The following is an 18,108-nucleotide window of genomic DNA, read 5'->3' as shown; positions in this document are numbered from 1 at the left end:
TATAATGACGGTGAGTTCAGATGAAACAACAAACGCAGCAGGAAAATAGTCTTAGCAAATTTGAGGTCCGCTTACTAGATAGCAGAAGACAGATAGTATACTTTCATGGTCAGCAGAAAAACACTAACAAAACACCATCCAGAGATTACCTTAAACTCTGGCATTAACTCATAACGCCAGAGTAGCAATCCCTGATCAACGAGAGCTTTCCAGACACAGTAACAAAACTTCAGCTGTGAACTGGAACAAATAGGCAAAACAAAACAAGGACAAAAGTCCAACTTATCTAGTAGTAGTCTAGAAGCAGGAACAAGCACTGAGAGGCATCAGATAACATTGTTGACCGGCAAGAAACCACCAGAGAAATGAGCTTAAATAGCGACACCCACTACTGATGGAACCAGGTGAAACAGGAAAGAGGATGACAAGTCCAATTCCACAAGCGGCCACCGGGGGAGCCCAGAATCCAAATTCACAACAGGTGATGTTATGGCAGCTAGATGGTATACCTTCCCACAGGTGACAGAGTCCAGCCGGTTTGGAGGCAAGTCCAGAGTCCCCTTGTCCAGGTGGAAATCAGTAGCCTTCCTCTAGCGCTGCAGTGTTGTAGTCCCTTACTGCTAAGCTTCTCATAAGGTCCTCACAGATGTTATAGATGTTATGTCTCTCTGTCCCCCGGATAGGATAGGACAAACCGGTATGACCAGTGGCTTGGGGCGTTTTACAGGGACTCTATCATGCCCCAGCCTCTAAGGGGTGCCACCTTGCCTCCTGGGTATAGGGCGGGCAGGTAACGTGAAATTAGCTGTCCTGCCGGTCTCTGGAGCAAGGCATAAAGGATCGCTGCTCCCTCAGTGTTCCGGCTACCGGGATCCTGCGCCTCAGAAGGAGGCAGCCTGTGTAGGGCTGATCCCCTCCTGGAATCCACTCCTTTGCTACGACTTATTTCACCCTCTCTGCAATACAGTTCTCCTTCAGTGTCTCTTTCTAGAAGCTGCAGCTCTCAGGGCATGCAGAGCTCCGTGTCCTTCTTCCTCGATCTCTGACAGGATCCCACCCCTGCCAGGGACCAACTACCTGATCGAAGCTCAGCCAGCAAGTAACTAACTTTTCCTACAGGTCACCAGTTTTACCTAAGTGTGGGGAGTGACCTAATAAATAGGAGCAGAGCTCCCCCTGGTGGCCTGGAGTGTGAAATGTGTTGCATGTTTGTGATACCTGGATGCAGTTGTCCTTCTTTGCCTCCAAACGTAACACCACTCTCCCCTAGAGGAGAATGATATTACTGCAACGATCAGGACCCTGAGGCGCTGCAGATGCTGCAGTCATTATTGACAGCAGCATTTGAGGGGTTAAACGGCTATAGTTGGTACCAACACTGATCATGGGTGATGCAAGAAGTTGTCAGCTATAGAGTACAGCAGACATCTACAGGATTTTCACCTATTAGGGCATGCTAGTCTCTTACATCGCAGGTCTGTAAAAAGATGTGTTGGTGGTCACGGTTACTAAGGGGTTAAAGTCTGCTCCCCCTCATATCCCCTCCTATTTTATTTGTGCACTGGGGACATTTGTGCCATGAGTGTTATTCCGGGACTGTGGAAGGTTTACAATTGTTCTTGGCAATACACCAGTCAGCGAGAGGAGGGGGTCATTCAGTGCGTCAAGGCAAAGGAAAGGTTAAGGGCACTGCAGAGAAAAAACGGTTTATGAATAGCATCATGTCACCTGTGATAAATGACCGCCTGTGTTCAAAAACCTGTGTGTTTGCTGACATCGCAGTCAGCCACGGGGGAGGGAATGGTATTGATGAGGTTGGCATAATTTTAAAGCAATGAGGTATTATCCTTTAGTATGTACAGTGCTGAAAATATGGCTGTGTAGAGAAAACCTGGCAGCATTCCGAGGACTAAACAGAAGGGCAAAATTGGCAGAAGACTAGTAGACATCGGACGGATTGCTGCTAAAGGACGACTCTCAGGTGGACGACTATTGAAGGTCTTAAGCCTGATACTAATAATGCCCCTGCTGGACAGCAGAGAAGAACAAACCACATGACGGATTGTTCAGAAAGCTGGTAAAAATACTCAGAAAAATGGAAAATAAATAACCTTTGGTTGGGAGAGATGACTTACCTTAGCACCTGTGCAGCACTGAGTCAGAGCTGAGCAATGCTCTGCAGGGCTATGTCACAGTAATTGCACGTTGCACATGAAGACCACTGCAAACATGCTAATTAGCACACAGTGTGACATTTAATTACACAGACAGGGCCCACGCTCTGTCATACCCGCTACCCCCCTATAGAGATAGACACATTTACTCTGAATGTGAATAGTAAAACTTCACTTACATTGAAAAATATGTTTCCACACTTCACTAAAAACCTACCACAATTTCACTTTGTGTAAATGGACCATATTTGTAACCTGTATAACCTGCCGTAAAAAAAAAATGTGGAAAGCCAATGCATGGTACCAACCAATAGTGAGCCTGAAATTAAAGGGGGTTTCCTGCGAACAAAAGTTGATTTTAATCAATAGATCTTGGAATAATAGTTTCCACAATTGGATGTGTTTAACAAAAATGTCCCTGTGCTGAGATAATCTTATAAATGTGCCCCTGCTATGTACTGTGTAATGGCTGTGTCTGACCATACAGGAACATGGTCTGATCATACCACAGCTGCTGGGCAGGGAAGAACGCCAAAGAGAGGATACAGACAAGTCAGCATAATCTAACAGCTGATTCTTTTTGTGAGGTTAAACATTTCACTGCCTGTTTGTAAACAATGTTTTACTTCAAAGAAAGAATCAACTGTGATCCTGGCTGTAATGTCTGTATAGTCTTTTGTGTCCCCCCCACCCTGCCCAGGACATGTGGTATGATCAGACCATGTCCCTGTACGGTCAGACACAGACATTACACAGTACACAGCAGGGGCACATTTATAAGATTATCTCAGCACAGGAACATTTTATTACCTTACCTTGGTGTGAATGAAATGGAAACATTTTATGTGTTTGGGTTCCTTAATACATATTTCTTTATGGCACTTTTTTTTCAGATTTTTTTTCTCCAGAAAATAATTGCTGTAGCCAGATGTTTGCTGGCAGACAATAGGGAAATATTAAATGCAATAGATGCAAAGTGCTTTTTTCTCTGCCATTTTGTTTTCACGTCACTTGCTGTTTTTTGAGTTTGTGACTTTTTTTCAAAATCACAATATTCTCTAGGTATGACCTTTTTTCAGGCAGTTTGGCATTTCTTGCCCACAAACCTCAATTTTCTCTCCATGTGTCAATATGCTACATGGAAAAGAGTTGTGATTTTTGGTGATGTATTTAATTCCATCTTTGACAAATCATGTGATTATTAAAGGAATCTTGGAATCAAAAGATCATAAATTCACATGACTTGTAATGTTAATGGGAATCTGTCTCTAGGATCAACCCCGCTAAGCCATCTAGACGGGCACGTAGGTCGTAGGAAGCTGAACAAAATGATACCTTGATATTTGGAATCCGATGTCTTGTTCCAAAGAAATCTAGATGTTTCCTAATATGTAAATGAGTTGTTAAGATCTACGGACTGGACATAGGTCTCTGAGAATCTGCCTTCAGAGATTATTTTACATTTTTGGGGACGTTACCGTTGTGAGACATGTGGATCAGGAGAGCAGACTGTCAGTCATTACATGTCTCTGTGACGCCAGTCACTTCTCACAGCCAAGCCGTGAGTCAGAATGGTCAAAGAATCCAAGGTCAGAAGCCAGGAGGGTACGTCATAAACAGAAGGAAGAGACAAAAGCATGGTCGGGTAATGTTCTGAGGTCAGAGTACTGGGAGGATAACGGATCAGAGCTGAAGGGGTTAAACAGATGGATGGTCAGAACGAAGTCCAAGGTTAGGCAACAAAAGATGAAGCATACAGAATTCAATGCACAGGAGCACTAACCTCATAAGCTGAATGTTCGTCTGGCATAGGTTTGGTAGAAACAGCTCACTTAAGTGGCATGGTAATTACCTGGAATAATGAAGACTTGGAGACAGCTGACGCCTCCCAGTCTCAGACTGGATAATTGAGCTGTCAATCAACACAGAAAGCTCAGCATGCCCCTGTACCAGATTGGATGGCTGAGCTGTCAGTAACTGCAACCCCGACACTCTGAGGGGAGGAACCGTGACAGTCTCACACTGGAAATACCCCAATTTATGTAAAATACACTCTGGAGGCAAACTATCTGGAAGATCTGTGTCGGACCCATATGTATTAACAGCTCATTTACATATTAAGAAGAATGTAAATTTCTCTGGAATAAGATACCAGATCGCAGATATCAAGGTATCATTTTATTCAACTTCCTATGATCTACATGCTCATATAGACAGCTTTGTAGGCTTGATCCTATTTACAGATTCCCTTTAAAGATGTAACTAAGGAAATACATCCAAAAAAATGAAATTCCATTGAAAAGCATGTTAAATACCTTCATTTCCACAATGTACCTTGTTAATTTTTTATACAATTTTTTTCCACAACCACTCCATCGCCCTTCCTGTGTCTGCACAGTAGCACAGTCAACCTTACATAGTGAGATAAATGACTACTCAGCTTGAGGTCACACTTGGCATAAACCCAGTATCTGCAGAGTCACAACTATTGAAGGTGGGGGTGGGGAATGGTCCTGATAAAGGGCTGTTTTTTTTCAACATTCATTCCTGTAACAGAAGAGCTGCAACATTGTCAGACAGAAGGCCCCCCATATCAGCAGACCTGTCAAATCCTAATGAGCAAGCACTTGACCTTCTTATTCTGTCTCCTTCCTTTTCTTGTATCATGACATTAAGCTCCTTTAGTTAAAACGAAGTCAGAGACAGTTATTTACCAACCTAAAAGTTCTGAATTCCGAAGTGGTCGTAGCAGTCCTATGGATGATCTGCAATAGGAGAACAGAAATTATTTAAATCTACCTGTACAGCTAATATACGTGTGTGAATATATACCGTACGTATATAGTACTCAGCATAAATGACAATGTTTTTCTAAATTCATTTTTATACAGTAAATGCGTGGTGCCTACAGTGTAACAAGGCGGGGGCAATGTCCAGGGCTGGCTCCAGGATTACATGGGCCCCGGGCGAAAGAGTCTCAGTGGGACCCTTTAACACATACCATGATTCATGATGTACAGATAAGAAATGTAGTAATAGGACAATGCCAAAGATTTCACTTACTTCTTACAGTAAATGAGTGATATATATTGTCAATTTTACAATAGCTCAGAAACCGTTGAATCCTCACAGAGTGACTGCAGACTTCTCTTTTTATATAGTCCTTCATACAGTATTATGGGCACCGCATAGTCCTCCATACAGTATTATGGGTACCACATAGTCCTCCGCACAGTATTATGGACACCACATAGTCCTCCATGAAGTATGATTGGCACCACATAATCTTCCATACAGTATAATGGGCCCCATATATTGCTCCATAAGGTATAATAGGCACCATATTGTGCTCCTTACAGTATAACAGGCCCCATATATTGCTCCATAGAGTGTTATAGGCCCCATATATTGCTCCGTACAGTATTATGGGGCCCATATATTTATCCATACAGTATTATGGGGCTCATATATTGCTCCATACAGTATTATGGGATCCATACATTGCTCCATATAGTAGAATGCACCCCATACATTGCTCCATACAGTACAATGGGCCTCATATACTGCTCCATACAGTATTATGGGCCCCATATGTTGCTCTATGCAGTATTACGGGCCCCATATTTTTCTCCATACAATATTATGGCCCTCATATATTGCTCCATACATTATAATGGATCCCATATATTGTGCCATACTGTATTATGGGCCCCATATATTGCCCTATACAGTATTATGAGCACCATATTTTTCTCCATACAGTATTATTGGTCCTATATATTGCTCCATACAGTATAATGGGTCCCATATATTGCTCCACACAGTATTATGGGCCCCATATATTGCTCCATACAGAATAATGTGCCACATATATTGCTCCATACAGAATAATGGACTTCATATATTGCTCCATACAGTATAATTGGCCCCATATAATGCTTAATACAGTATAATGGCTGCATATATTGCGCCATACAGTATAATGGCCCCGTATATTGCTCCATACAGTATAATGGGCCCCAAATATTGTTGTATCCAGTATAATGGAAAGCATATATTGCTCCATACAGTATAATGGACACCACGTAGTGCTCCATACAGTATTACGGGCCCCGTATATTGCTCCATACAGTATTATAAGCCCCATATATTACTCCATACAGTGTTATGGACCCGATATATTGCTCCATACAGTATTTTGGGGCCCATATATTGCTCTATACAGTATAATGGGCCCCAAATACTGCTCAATACAGTATAATGGACCCCATATATTGCTCCATACAGCATTATGGACCCCATATATTGCTCTATACAGTATTATGGGCCCCATATTTTGCTCCATACAGTATAATAGCTGCATATATTGCATGATACAGTACAATGGGCCTGTATATTGGTCTATACAGTATAATGGGCCCCAAATATTGTTACGTACAGTATAATGGGACCCATCTATTGCTCCATACAGTATAATGAGTTCCATATATTGCTCCATACAGTATAATGGCCCCATATACTGCTCCATATAGAATAAAAGGCCCCATATAATGTTCCATACATTAAAAAACTGAAATTCTCACCTTCCTCGTTCCCTGCTGCTCCTGTCTCTTCAGCGTTTTCTGACTCTCTGCATTGCTCAGCAAAGAGGCCGTGCTGTAGTGACATAATCGAGCCCTCTACCATGAAGCGTCACAGAGAGTCAGAAGACACTGAAGAGACCGGAGCAGCGAGGAACGAGGAGAGGTGAGTATTTGAGGTGGGAGAAGGAGGGGGGCTGGTGCCAGCCCTGGCACTGGGCTCCTCTGCTCATGGGCCCCATGCTGGTGTCACCGATGGTGAGTGGGCCCCCTGTTCGTCCAGGGCTTGTTCAGCACTTGCCAAGTGGTGACGTTGGCCCTGGCAATGTCCGTATGTGGGGCTGAATGAGTGCTGCTGATGTTGAAGAGCTAAATTTAATTTTAAGTGCAACAGTTTAAAGTGCTTGGCAGTTAGACAATGGCAGTTGGACAGGGCAGGAGACAGGTAAAGTGCATAAGTTTTTCAAACATTCATGCTTCTTGGTCAGTCATACCACATTATGCATTGATCATATCAATCTGCTTCTTATTTGTTTTAACTTCTGCTTTCTCACAACTCACCCGCCCTTTAATACGTTCTGGGCACTCTCTCTATATCCACCCCTCCCTTCTCCCCCCTCTCTCATGTATAACTCTGAGGCTCTACTGACATTTCTTACCCACTCCAAACCAGCCACTACCACCATGCAGCACTCAAAACGTTCATACAAATCATCCCACCACCTGCTCTTTCTGTTTTTTCTCCTTCTACTAGTTGCAGGTGACATCTCCCCAAACCCTGGACCTCCCTCCACCAGCATACATTACTCTCCTCCAGCTACATATAGAAACCCTGCTAATCTTATTAACATTCAGTGCATGCCTTCTATCGCCTTCCACTGTGCTCTCTGGAATGCACGGTCTGTGTGTAACAAACTAACTTACATTCACGATCTTTTCCTCTCTAATTCCCTTAACCTTCTGGCTATTACAGAAACCTGGATCCAGCATTCAGACACCACCGCTGCTGCCGCACTCTCGTTTGGTGGGCTGAAACTTTCACATACCACCAGACCTGAGAACAGACAGGGTGGAGGTGTTGGTTTGTTCCTTTCATCAGAATGTGCTTTCCAGGTCATCCCCCCGGTTCCCTCACTCACATTTCCTTCCTTTGAAGTCTACGCCGTCATACTCTATAAGCCCTTCTCCTTGCGAGTGGCGGTTGTTTATCGCCCTCCAGGCTCTCCCCACCAGTTTCCAGACCACTTTGCCACCTGGCTTACTCATTTCTATCCTGTGACATCCCCTCTCCCAATCTGCCTCTCATCTTCTTTCTCTAACTTCTTAATTCGGCCTCTCACAGTTTACTAATTGTCCTACGCACGAGGACGGGAATACTCTGGACCTAGTTTTCTACCGTCCCGGCTCGCTGCACAACTTTACTAACTCCCCCTTCCCACTCTCGGACCACAACCTTCTTTCCTTCTCTGTCAAGAATTGTCTCCTCACCCGGGACACCCCCACTTACCACACTTATCGGAATACACGTACCATTAATACCCAGCAGCTTGTGGACAATCTCCACACATCTGTAGCCCCCATCTCCTCCCTCTCCTGTCCAGACTTAGCATTGTTACACTTCAATAATACACTGAAGAATGCCCTAGATGAAGCAGCACCTTCTACACACAGCCTTAAAAAGCTATCCCTGGACCAGAACTGCACTGCTAACTACAGACCTGTCTCTAACCTTTCCTTCATCTCTAAACTCCTGGAACGCTTGGTCCACTCCCGTCTAATCCGCTATCTCTCTGATTACTCTCTTCTTGACCCCTTACAATCTGGTTTCCGCTCTTTACACTCCACTGAAACTGCCCATACTAAAGTCTCTAATGATCTAATAACAGCTAAATCCAAAGGTCATTGCTCTCTGCTGATTCTCCTGGATCTCTCTGCCGCATTTGACACTGTGGATCACCAGCTCCTCTTCACCATGCTCCGCTCTATAGGCCTCAAGGACACAGCCCTCTCCTGGTTCTCCTCCTACCTCTCTGACCGCTCCTTCACTGTATCTTTTGCCGGCTTCCCTTCCTCTCCTCGTCCCCTTACTATCGGGGTTCCGCAAGGCTCAGTCCTAGGCCCCCTCCTCTTCTCTCTTTACACGGCCCCTATTGGACAAACAATCAGCAGATTTGGGTTCCAGTATCATCTCTATGCTGATGACACCCAATTATACACTTCTTCCCCCGACATCACCCCTACCCTAATTCAAAATACCAAGGATTGTCTGTCTGCTGTCTCAAACATCATGTCCTCCCTCTACCTGAAACTAAATCTCTCCAAAACGGAACTTCTTGTGTTTCTCCCTTCTACTAACCTCACTCTACCCAACATCGAAATTACCCTGGAGGGTTCAACCATAACTCCCAAGCAGCATGCCCACTGTCTTGGGGTCATATTCGACACCGAACTTTCCTTTACTCCCTATATCCAATCACTCACTCGCTTTTGTCACCTGCATCTTAAAAACATCTCCAGAATCCGACCTTTTCTCACCATTGAAACTGCTAAGACTCTTAAGGTACCTTCACACTAAGCGACTTTACAACGATAACGATAGCGATCCGTGACGTTGCAGCGTCCTGGATAGCGATATCGTTGTGTTTGACACGCAGCAGCGATCAGGATCCCGCTGTGAGATCACTGGTCGTTGCTGAAAGTCCAGAACTTTATTTCGTCGCTGGATCTCCCGCTGACATCGCTGAATCGGTGTGTGTGACACCGATCCAGCGATGTCTTCACTGGTAACCAGGGTAAACATCGGGTTACTAAGCGCAGGGCCGCGCTTAGTAACCCGATGTTTACCCTGGTTACCATTGTAAAAGTAAAAAAAAAAAAACACATACTCACATTCCGGTGCCCGGTGTCCGCTTCCCTGCACTCCTCCTGCATCCTGTGTAAGTGCCGGCCGTAAAGCAGAGCAGTGACGTCACCGCTCTGCTCTGTGGGAGATGCCAGAGATGTTCGGCGCTGACACAGGATGCAGGAGGAGTGCAGGGAAGCGGACGCCGGGCACCGGAATGTGAGTATGTGTTGTTTTTTTTTACTTTTATAATGGTAACCAGGGTAAACATCGGGTTACTAAGCGCGGCCCTGCAGCCAGAGTCATATTTCTGTCCAGCCGCTTCACCGATGCCTCCATCTTGTGCCAGTCATTACACTGGCTACCCATTCGCTACAGGGTCCAGTATAAACTCATCTCTCTCACCCACAAAGCTCTCCACAGTTCTGCACTGCCTTATATCTCCTCTCTCATCTCTGTCTATCGCCCTACACGTGCCCTCCGTTCTACAAACGACCTAAGACTAACATCCCCTGTAATCCGAACCTCACACCTCCGTCTCCAAGACTTTTCTCGTGCTGCGCCAGCTCTCTGGAATGCACTTCCCCAGACGATCAGACTGATACCTAGCCCTGACCTATTCAAGCGCGCTTTAAAAACCCATCTCTTCAAACAAGCCTACCACATCAACTACTCAGTAAACTAACTTTGCCCTGTTCCCTCCTTCCAAATATTACTCTGAATCTGCACCTTACTATTCATCTGTCTCCACACCCTCCATGCACATGATAACTGCACTTGATACTTGACTATTGCACTTAAACACACGGGCTGATGACCGGATCATAGAGCTTTGTATGAAAATCCCTATTTATTATAATTACCAGACCTGAAATAATCACTTTTGACTTATTGTGTCCCCCCATTTCCTATTAGATTGTAAGCTTGCGAGCAGGGACCTCACTCCTAATGTCACTGTTTAAATAGTCTTAACTCGTACCAAATTTATTGTTTGTACATGTCCCCACTTAATTGTAAAGTGCTGCGGAATATGTTGGCGCTGTATAAATACAAATTGTTATTATTATTTTATTGATGGTATCATGAATTCACAGATGTACTGCTCTATATTGAAAAAGAAGTTGATATCATCATTTTGTGTTCTTGGTAGACATGCACTTTTTCAACATGACAATAATCCAAAACACACATCTGTTGCATTTCTGAATAAAATCAAGGTGAAAGTGATTGAGTGGCCAAGTGTGACTCCTGATCTATACCCAACCAAAACAGCTATGAGAAATTTTGAAGAGACAAGTTGAGTATCACTCTCCATCCAGCACCAGGGCTCTAAAAGAGGTTGTTCTTAAAGATTGTGGATCGCCCCCAGGCACAGGGCAATGGGGTACTCCCTCGGTGTTCCGGCCACCGGCTACGCGCCTCGGAAGGAGGCTGCCGACCTCGGGGCAGGACTCCTCCCGGTATTATCTCCTTGTGCTGTGACTTCGGTTCTCACTCTCCACAATATACTTTGCTTCGTGTCCTTTCTTAGGATGCTGCCGCAATGATGTGCAGGCACAGCTCCGTAACGTTCTATCTCTTGCTAGACCTCTGTCAGGTTCCCACTCCTGACAGGACCTCTCTGGATCAAACCCAGGCTGCTTCTCCCTCGATGTCTGGTCGAAGCCCAGTCTGCTTCTCTTCCTAACTTCCTATCCAACCCACCAGTTTTACCCATGTGTGAGGAGTGCCCTAGTAGATAGAAGCTTTGCTCCCCCTGGTGGACTGGAGTGTAAAGAGTAGTGTGTGACTGTGATACCTGGCAAGGTGAACTCCTTTAGTACCATCAGACGTAACAACACCTTGTGGAAGAGCGACATTACTGCAACGACCAGGACTCTGGGGCGCTGCAATTGCAAAAAGATAGATGTTGTAATGTATCACCAACTTATTCATGCCTAGAAGACTTGGTGCTATCCTTAAAAATCAAGGCGGTCATACAAAATACTAGATATAGTAGTTTTTGATGTGTGATGTATTCATTTTTTGCAGTGAGTAAAACTGAAGATTTTGTAATGACAGTTATATTATTAATCCTACTTTTATTTTATGAGTAAAAAAATATTCTCTGAAACTCAGGCTTGTCAAGATTCTAGTAATTGTTCTTGTGTTCAGTGAAATATTGATTCAAGTCTTACTTTTCAAACCAAACCTAATCTAACTTTTTCACCCAACATGAAATGACAAAAATGTAATGCTATATCTGCAATTTTATTTTTAGCTCTTAAGTTTATGCAGACAGGGGTAACTATTGACGGTAGATAGGTAGCAGGTAAACCGTAGCTATTGCCTCAATATAAGTGGAATACCATTTGGTAGTTGGGGCTCTCTGTTAGAGACCTTGGTGCGCTAAAGTCTCTATAAGTGACCCTTACCTACCAAAGTTATTAACAAGGACCCCAACCTTCAAGATATACCTCCAATCTATATTTTATTCTAGTTACTGTATTTGGCTTAATTGGCTTAATTGCTTATTATAGTTTCTTGCCTTTTTCCCTCCATCCACTGTCATCTACTGGTAAAGCTCTTTATATTGTAATTCGTCCTATTTTAATTTTCTTTGCTTTGTACACTCTTTTCTCTTTTTGTTGCCTGATGTGATATGGCTGTCATTTCTGTACTCCTAGCAATGGTCATACACCCCTTACCCATTCTGTACCCTGCCACCAATCCGCAGGGCCTGTCACATTTCATCTCAACATTAGCTTGTCCTGAGTAATCTCTGACCCCACTGAGAGGCGAAAAAGCCAATGTCATATTGTCTCACAGCACCAAACGTATTCAAGAGGGAAATTGTATTTGCTTTTGCTAATAATCATACATCCTATCTCACAATAACTCTTCATTCCTTCTTCAGCTCCAGCGATTTCGCCGTTCAATCTCCTTAAAGACTATTCTTCGAAGCAAGAGCGTAGAGAATTTCTTTCCAAAACCAAACAATGAAATGAAGATACCTTCCGATGTTCTTCTCAGTCCACCCATGCCACCCCCACCTCCTTCTCCTCCACCTGTCCCAACGGAGCCACCTCCACAGGCTGACCAGTCCCCTCACCAACCTCACAAACCCCTATCCCTTCTTCAGCCGGTCCGTACCCACAGCTTTCATGACCATGTTTTCAAGAAGCAATGTCCCTGTCATCTGTGCCACCAGATAATTGTTGGTGAGTTACTCACTACTGAACACCTATTTGTCACTTGATATTGGTTGAAGGGTCTTAAAATCTGCTTTCAGAACAGGAAATGTGGTTCAAAGTCTAGATTTCTCTTCCCCATACCATTACTGGTGGTACTATTGTAGTTCTCTACTTTGATATCAGATTAATCGCATAATTATGAATATCGATAATAAATGTATAAAAGCAAAAGAAACTACAATTATTCCAACCATTGTGATAAAAAACAGCTTGAGAAGCATTAACTTCAAGAATCACGGTCTCCTTGATTGCACAACACTTCACAACTACTTGTCTTCAAGGAAGTTATTGAGGCTTCTTGGAAAGGAATGTGAACTACAGAAAAACAAAAGAAAAGAAAAAAAAACAATGCTGCAAAAGGACATGTATTAAGTATTTCACATCCCATAAATATATTAATCTTACAGGGCCATATTCCTGTGATTGAGACTTTTTTTTGAAGGAGATGTTTGAGTTTTTCTGATATTTGTCTAATAGCAGGCAATATGATAACACAGCTGATCTGAACAATTCCGCAAGTCCTGCAGCTGGTTAAATGCTGTACTTAAAGGGATTCTGTCAGCAGGCTTTTGCTATTTAATCTGATGACAGCATGATATAGGTTCTGAGACACTGATTTCAACTATGTGTTACTTATTAGGCTGTGCATTGTTGTTTCAATACAATAGTGTTTTATCACTGCCCAGACTACAGCTCATGTGCATCCTGGTCTAATTCCAACCCCGCCACTGATTAGCAGTTTACTGTCAATATTCAATGTCCACCAAAAGCTGTAGTGTGGCTGGGGTTAGCTGTCTCAGCTTTGGTACATGCTACATCTAAAAAGTCTGTATTACAACTTCTGCACCCAGTAAACTAAGTGATATAGGGTCTTGTTTCCTACATTATTCTTCTTTCAGATGAGGTAGCAAAGAATCTCTTTAATTTCCATGCCTGCCAATAGTCAATCACTTTCAGTGATTTTTGCATGTAAGATATATGACCACTACGGCCAGAGATTGGCTGCAGCGTTCACTTGAATAACGTACAGCACATCACCAGCTATTGGACCATCAGGAACCACCAACGTGGAGGTGCTAATATGGTGCCAACGATATGATTATTTTATCATGATAGTCTGTTATTATTATAATATAGTTACAAATGTAGTCAAATAGTGTAGATTATAGGAATATAAAAAATGCAAAAGAATGTTCATAGATGAAAATACCAGGGATTATACAATATATACTGCAGATACCAGTTCTGGGATGCAAAAGCAATGTCACATGAACACAGGTGGTCAATCTAAAGTCATTAATGCCCCCTTCCTGTTTGGCCCAATGTGCATATTGAGTCTAATGAAGATGGGAAGGGTGAGTCACAGCCAGATGAATTTTAGCAAGAGAGAAAACAGTAGAATCAAACCCGTCAGATTAAATTATCCCCAGCAAGCAAATGTCCTAACATCCCACCATCCAACCCTCCCCCTCTCCACACAAATGCACTCAAACATATGCGATTGCCAGTGGATCTGTCAGAAAATTTGGGGATCTATAAAATACGGGCGCTTTCTGAGACTGTCCTTATGGCATACAGAAGAACATATAGTAAAACTGTTGGGACTACACATACGTGAGATTTAGTCGGTTCCCCTAAATGGCACATGTGACAAGTTGATGATGAGTTGTCAGAAGGGATAGAACGCACATTTCAAATGTCGCCAGGCAGCGGGAAATGCCATGAGCAAGACGTGTAAGGTCAGAAGTAGAAAAGAAGAAAGAACAATCTTGGTTTAGATCATGTTTACTGAGGTGACAATGGCAGCCAGAAATAATTGGAGTTGTGTCTGGCCTCCAAAGGGGCATCCAGTTATCTGGGCAGTGAGGGGACACATTTGGGGACGTCACACTCATGTTGTGGCTGCCATAATTGAAGACGGCTTCCAAAGTTTCCAATTTACAAGATTCTCTTAGAACAAAGCCCATAGCAGCAACTTGTGAAATGTTTCATATCTCGCAGCCCTTGAACAATGCATTCTGCTCAGAGATCTGAAGCTGCCGAACTAGAGAGGCTTAACAGCCAATCTACCAAAATGGATTTCATGGCTCTTGTGTGACTCTAGTTGCTTTGCTCTCATACAGAGGGTTTCAGAGTTTACTTCATTTCTAAATTTAAAGAGCCGAGAGGGGCGTTGATTTTTGATTATGAGGAATAGGATGGGCATGACAGAACAGAAATGTGTGAAATGGTGAAACCAAACACTGTCATGCTGTACTACTATATGATATCTAAAAGATAAATGAACCTAATTTCTATTTCTCCATCTCAAGCATCTAGTATCTCTCTCATGTGCCTCAAATCATATGTAGAGCCAGCAACAATTTTATGTTGCTCCTTGGGTGAGCGAGTCATGACGGGTTCCCATGGCAGTGCCTAGCTGTCTATTTTCTTGATTTGTTGCCCCACCAACAATTTTAACTGGATCCACTAGTGAAAAGTAATGTTTTTGACTTCTATCATATCTATATTAATTTCCTTTCTTTGTTATTTAGATGATTTTAATCTATCTCCACCATGTGTAGGTAACTCCAAGCAGGGATTGCGCTGCAAGATGTGTAAGATTGGGGTCCATCTGTGGTGCTCAGAGGAAGTGTCACACCAGCAATGTCTTGGTAAGACGGTAAGTTGCCAGAACTTTTCCATGTCTTTATATGTTACACGTGACCATTCTATTCATCACATGTTTCCATCATGTATGAACTATTTTCTTTATCCCATGCCTACTATTACATATTGTTTTCACAGTCAACATCATTTCGACGGAATTTCAGTTCTCCTCTCCTAATCCATGAGCCTCTTTCCAGTCCCAAGGAGTCTCCTGTACCTGGTAAGCCATTAAGCGTTTCTTTAAAGGGAACCTGTCAGCAGTTTTGGCCGATATAAGATACGGCCATCACCTGTCAGGGCTGATATACAGCATTCTATAATGCTATATACCTGTCCCCAACCCAACCTGCAATAACTGAAAAATAACTTTTATTATACTCACCTGCAGGACAGTCCGGTCCGAGGGGCGTCGCTCCTCTTGGTCCGACGCCTCCCATCTTCTTATGATCGCCGCCCTCCTGCTTGCTTCATGTGGATGACGTGTTGCTGCATCATCCACACAGTCTCCTCGGCATCGCATTCCTGCGCAGGCGTACTTATCTGCCCTGCAGCGACGCGTCATCCATACGAAGCAAGCAGGAGGGCAGCATCGAAAGCAGACGGGAGGCGCCAGACCAAGAAGAATGACTCCCCTCGGACAGGGCTGCCCCACAGATGAGTATAATAAAAGTTATGTTTCTTCTCTTGCAGGTTGGGTTGGGGGCAGATATATAGCATTATGGAATGCTGTATATCAGCCCTGAAAGGTGATGGCCGTAACTCATATAGGCCAAAACTGCTGACAGGTTCCCTTTAACATTACTGTTCACCAACAATTCCACCTGAAAATCGAAAGCTGTGCTATAATATTTCATGTTGGCATGTTGAATTGCATGTGGGAAGTGACTGGTTATTTTGACTGGTGAAACTGATTGCCGAAGCATAAAATTGCTGCCTGCCCATGAAAGGTTACTTTGGTTGAAACTTTAAGACAACTTCTGAAAATTGCCAGAGGCTTTTCTTATCTAGTGACAACTGGTGAGAAAATAATTGTGCGGGTCGTTGAACATGTGTTTCTATTTTCTGTCTGTTTTTGCTACCAGTTATTGTATTCCTGAAATTGCAAACACAGAATGATATTTTAAGCTACAGTGGCATGTAAAAATTGGACATCTCTGGTCAAAATTACTGATATTGTGAACAGTTACGCAAGTTGAAGATGAAATAATCTCTAAAAGGCCTAAAGTTAAAGATGACACATTTTCTTTATATTTTAGGGGTTAAAAAATATTGTCATCTTTATCATTTTAAAAATTACAAAAAGGCAAATGAGCAGATGCCAAAGTTTCGGCAGCATTGGAGATTGTGTGATCAGACAACTTTGACCAAGGTTTCAGATCTTAATTGGCCTGTTAGGTATATGGCTTGTTCACTATCATTGTTAGTTCACAATCACAGTAATTTTGACCAGGGGTGCCTAAACTTTTACACACCGCTGTATATGTCTGGCAATATGAAAATGTATGTGCGTCTATTCAAGTCAGCTCTTCCAACACTTTTGCAGTGTCACGGATCTCCAAACAGCCAATGAATCCAGATCAGCACCAGCTAAATATTGCATCTTATAAATACTTCTGTAGGTAGACGGTTAGAACAGCGTGCAGACAGTCTATTTGACTGTGGAAGGCCAGGACAGGGTGCAATACATACACAGTCGGATCTCCTCTATAGTCATCAAGTGAGTGGGTGGTCTTGTGACCCCCATGTATGCGATTTGCATATTTGTGCTCAAGTTGCGACTAATCTCTCCTCCACTTATCGGATAAGACTAATTTGCACGTGACCTGCACATGCAAATCACATACATAAGGTCACAAGAACATCCACTCAGGGATTACAGGGGAATCTTGCTGACAGTGGCATATAGCACACAGAGTGACTGCAGACTTTTCTAATCAGTCGTGAAAACCTCTTTAAGGCTAAGGGTACTGTCACACAGTGGCACTTTTGTCGCTACGACGGTACGATCCGTAACGTTCCAGCGATATCCATACGATATCGCAGTGTCTGACACGCAGCAGCGATCAGGGACCGTGCTGAGAATCGTACGTCATAGCAGATCGTTTGGAACTTTCTTTTCTGGATCTCCCGCTGTCATCGCTGGATCGTTGTGTGACAGCGATCCAGCGATGCGTTCGCTTGTAACCAGGGTAAACATCGGGTTACTAAGCGCAGGGCCGCGCTTAGTAACCCGATGTTTACCGTGGTTACCAGCGTAAAAGTAAAAAAAACAAACAGTACATACTTACATTCCGGTGTCTGTCCCCCAGCGTTCTGCTTCTCTGCACTGTGAGCGCCGGCCGGCCGGAAAGCGAGCACAGCGGTGACGTCTGACGTCACCGCTGTGCTTTCCGGCTGGCGCACACACAGTGGAGAGAAGCAGAACGCCGGGGGACAGACACCGGAATGTAAGTATGTACTGTTTTTTTTTTTTTACTTTTACGCTGGTAACCACGGTAAACATCGGGTTACTAAGCGCGGCCCTGCGCTTAGTAACCCGATGTTTACCCTGGTTACCCGGGGCCTTCGGCATCGTTGGTCGCTGGAGAGCTGACTGTGTGACAGCTCCCCAGCGACCACACAACCACTTA

General features: G+C 43.6%; 1 protein-coding gene across 3 annotated transcripts in view; it reads left to right on the top strand.

The window, feature by feature from the left end:
- STAC2 (SH3 and cysteine rich domain 2) overlaps window positions 1-18,108 on the top strand; it is a 307,072-nt gene that overhangs the window by 230,036 nt on the left and 58,928 nt on the right. For all 3 annotated transcript variants that reach the window (XM_077252334.1, XM_077252332.1, XM_077252333.1), the window contains exons 2-4: window positions 12,493-12,796; window positions 15,394-15,491; window positions 15,617-15,698. In XM_077252334.1, coding sequence (XP_077108449.1) covers window positions 12,580-12,796; window positions 15,394-15,491; window positions 15,617-15,698 — 397 coding nt within the window. In that variant the 5' untranslated portion in view covers window positions 12,493-12,579. The remainder of the gene's footprint in view (window positions 1-12,492; window positions 12,797-15,393; window positions 15,492-15,616; window positions 15,699-18,108) is intronic.

Source organism: Ranitomeya variabilis, chromosome 4 (assembly GCF_051348905.1).
Source record: "Ranitomeya variabilis isolate aRanVar5 chromosome 4, aRanVar5.hap1, whole genome shotgun sequence".
Taxonomy (NCBI): domain Eukaryota; kingdom Metazoa; phylum Chordata; class Amphibia; order Anura; family Dendrobatidae; genus Ranitomeya; species Ranitomeya variabilis.
The sequence above is the reverse complement of the archived record's forward strand: the minus strand, read 5'-3'. Positions and strand labels throughout refer to the sequence as shown.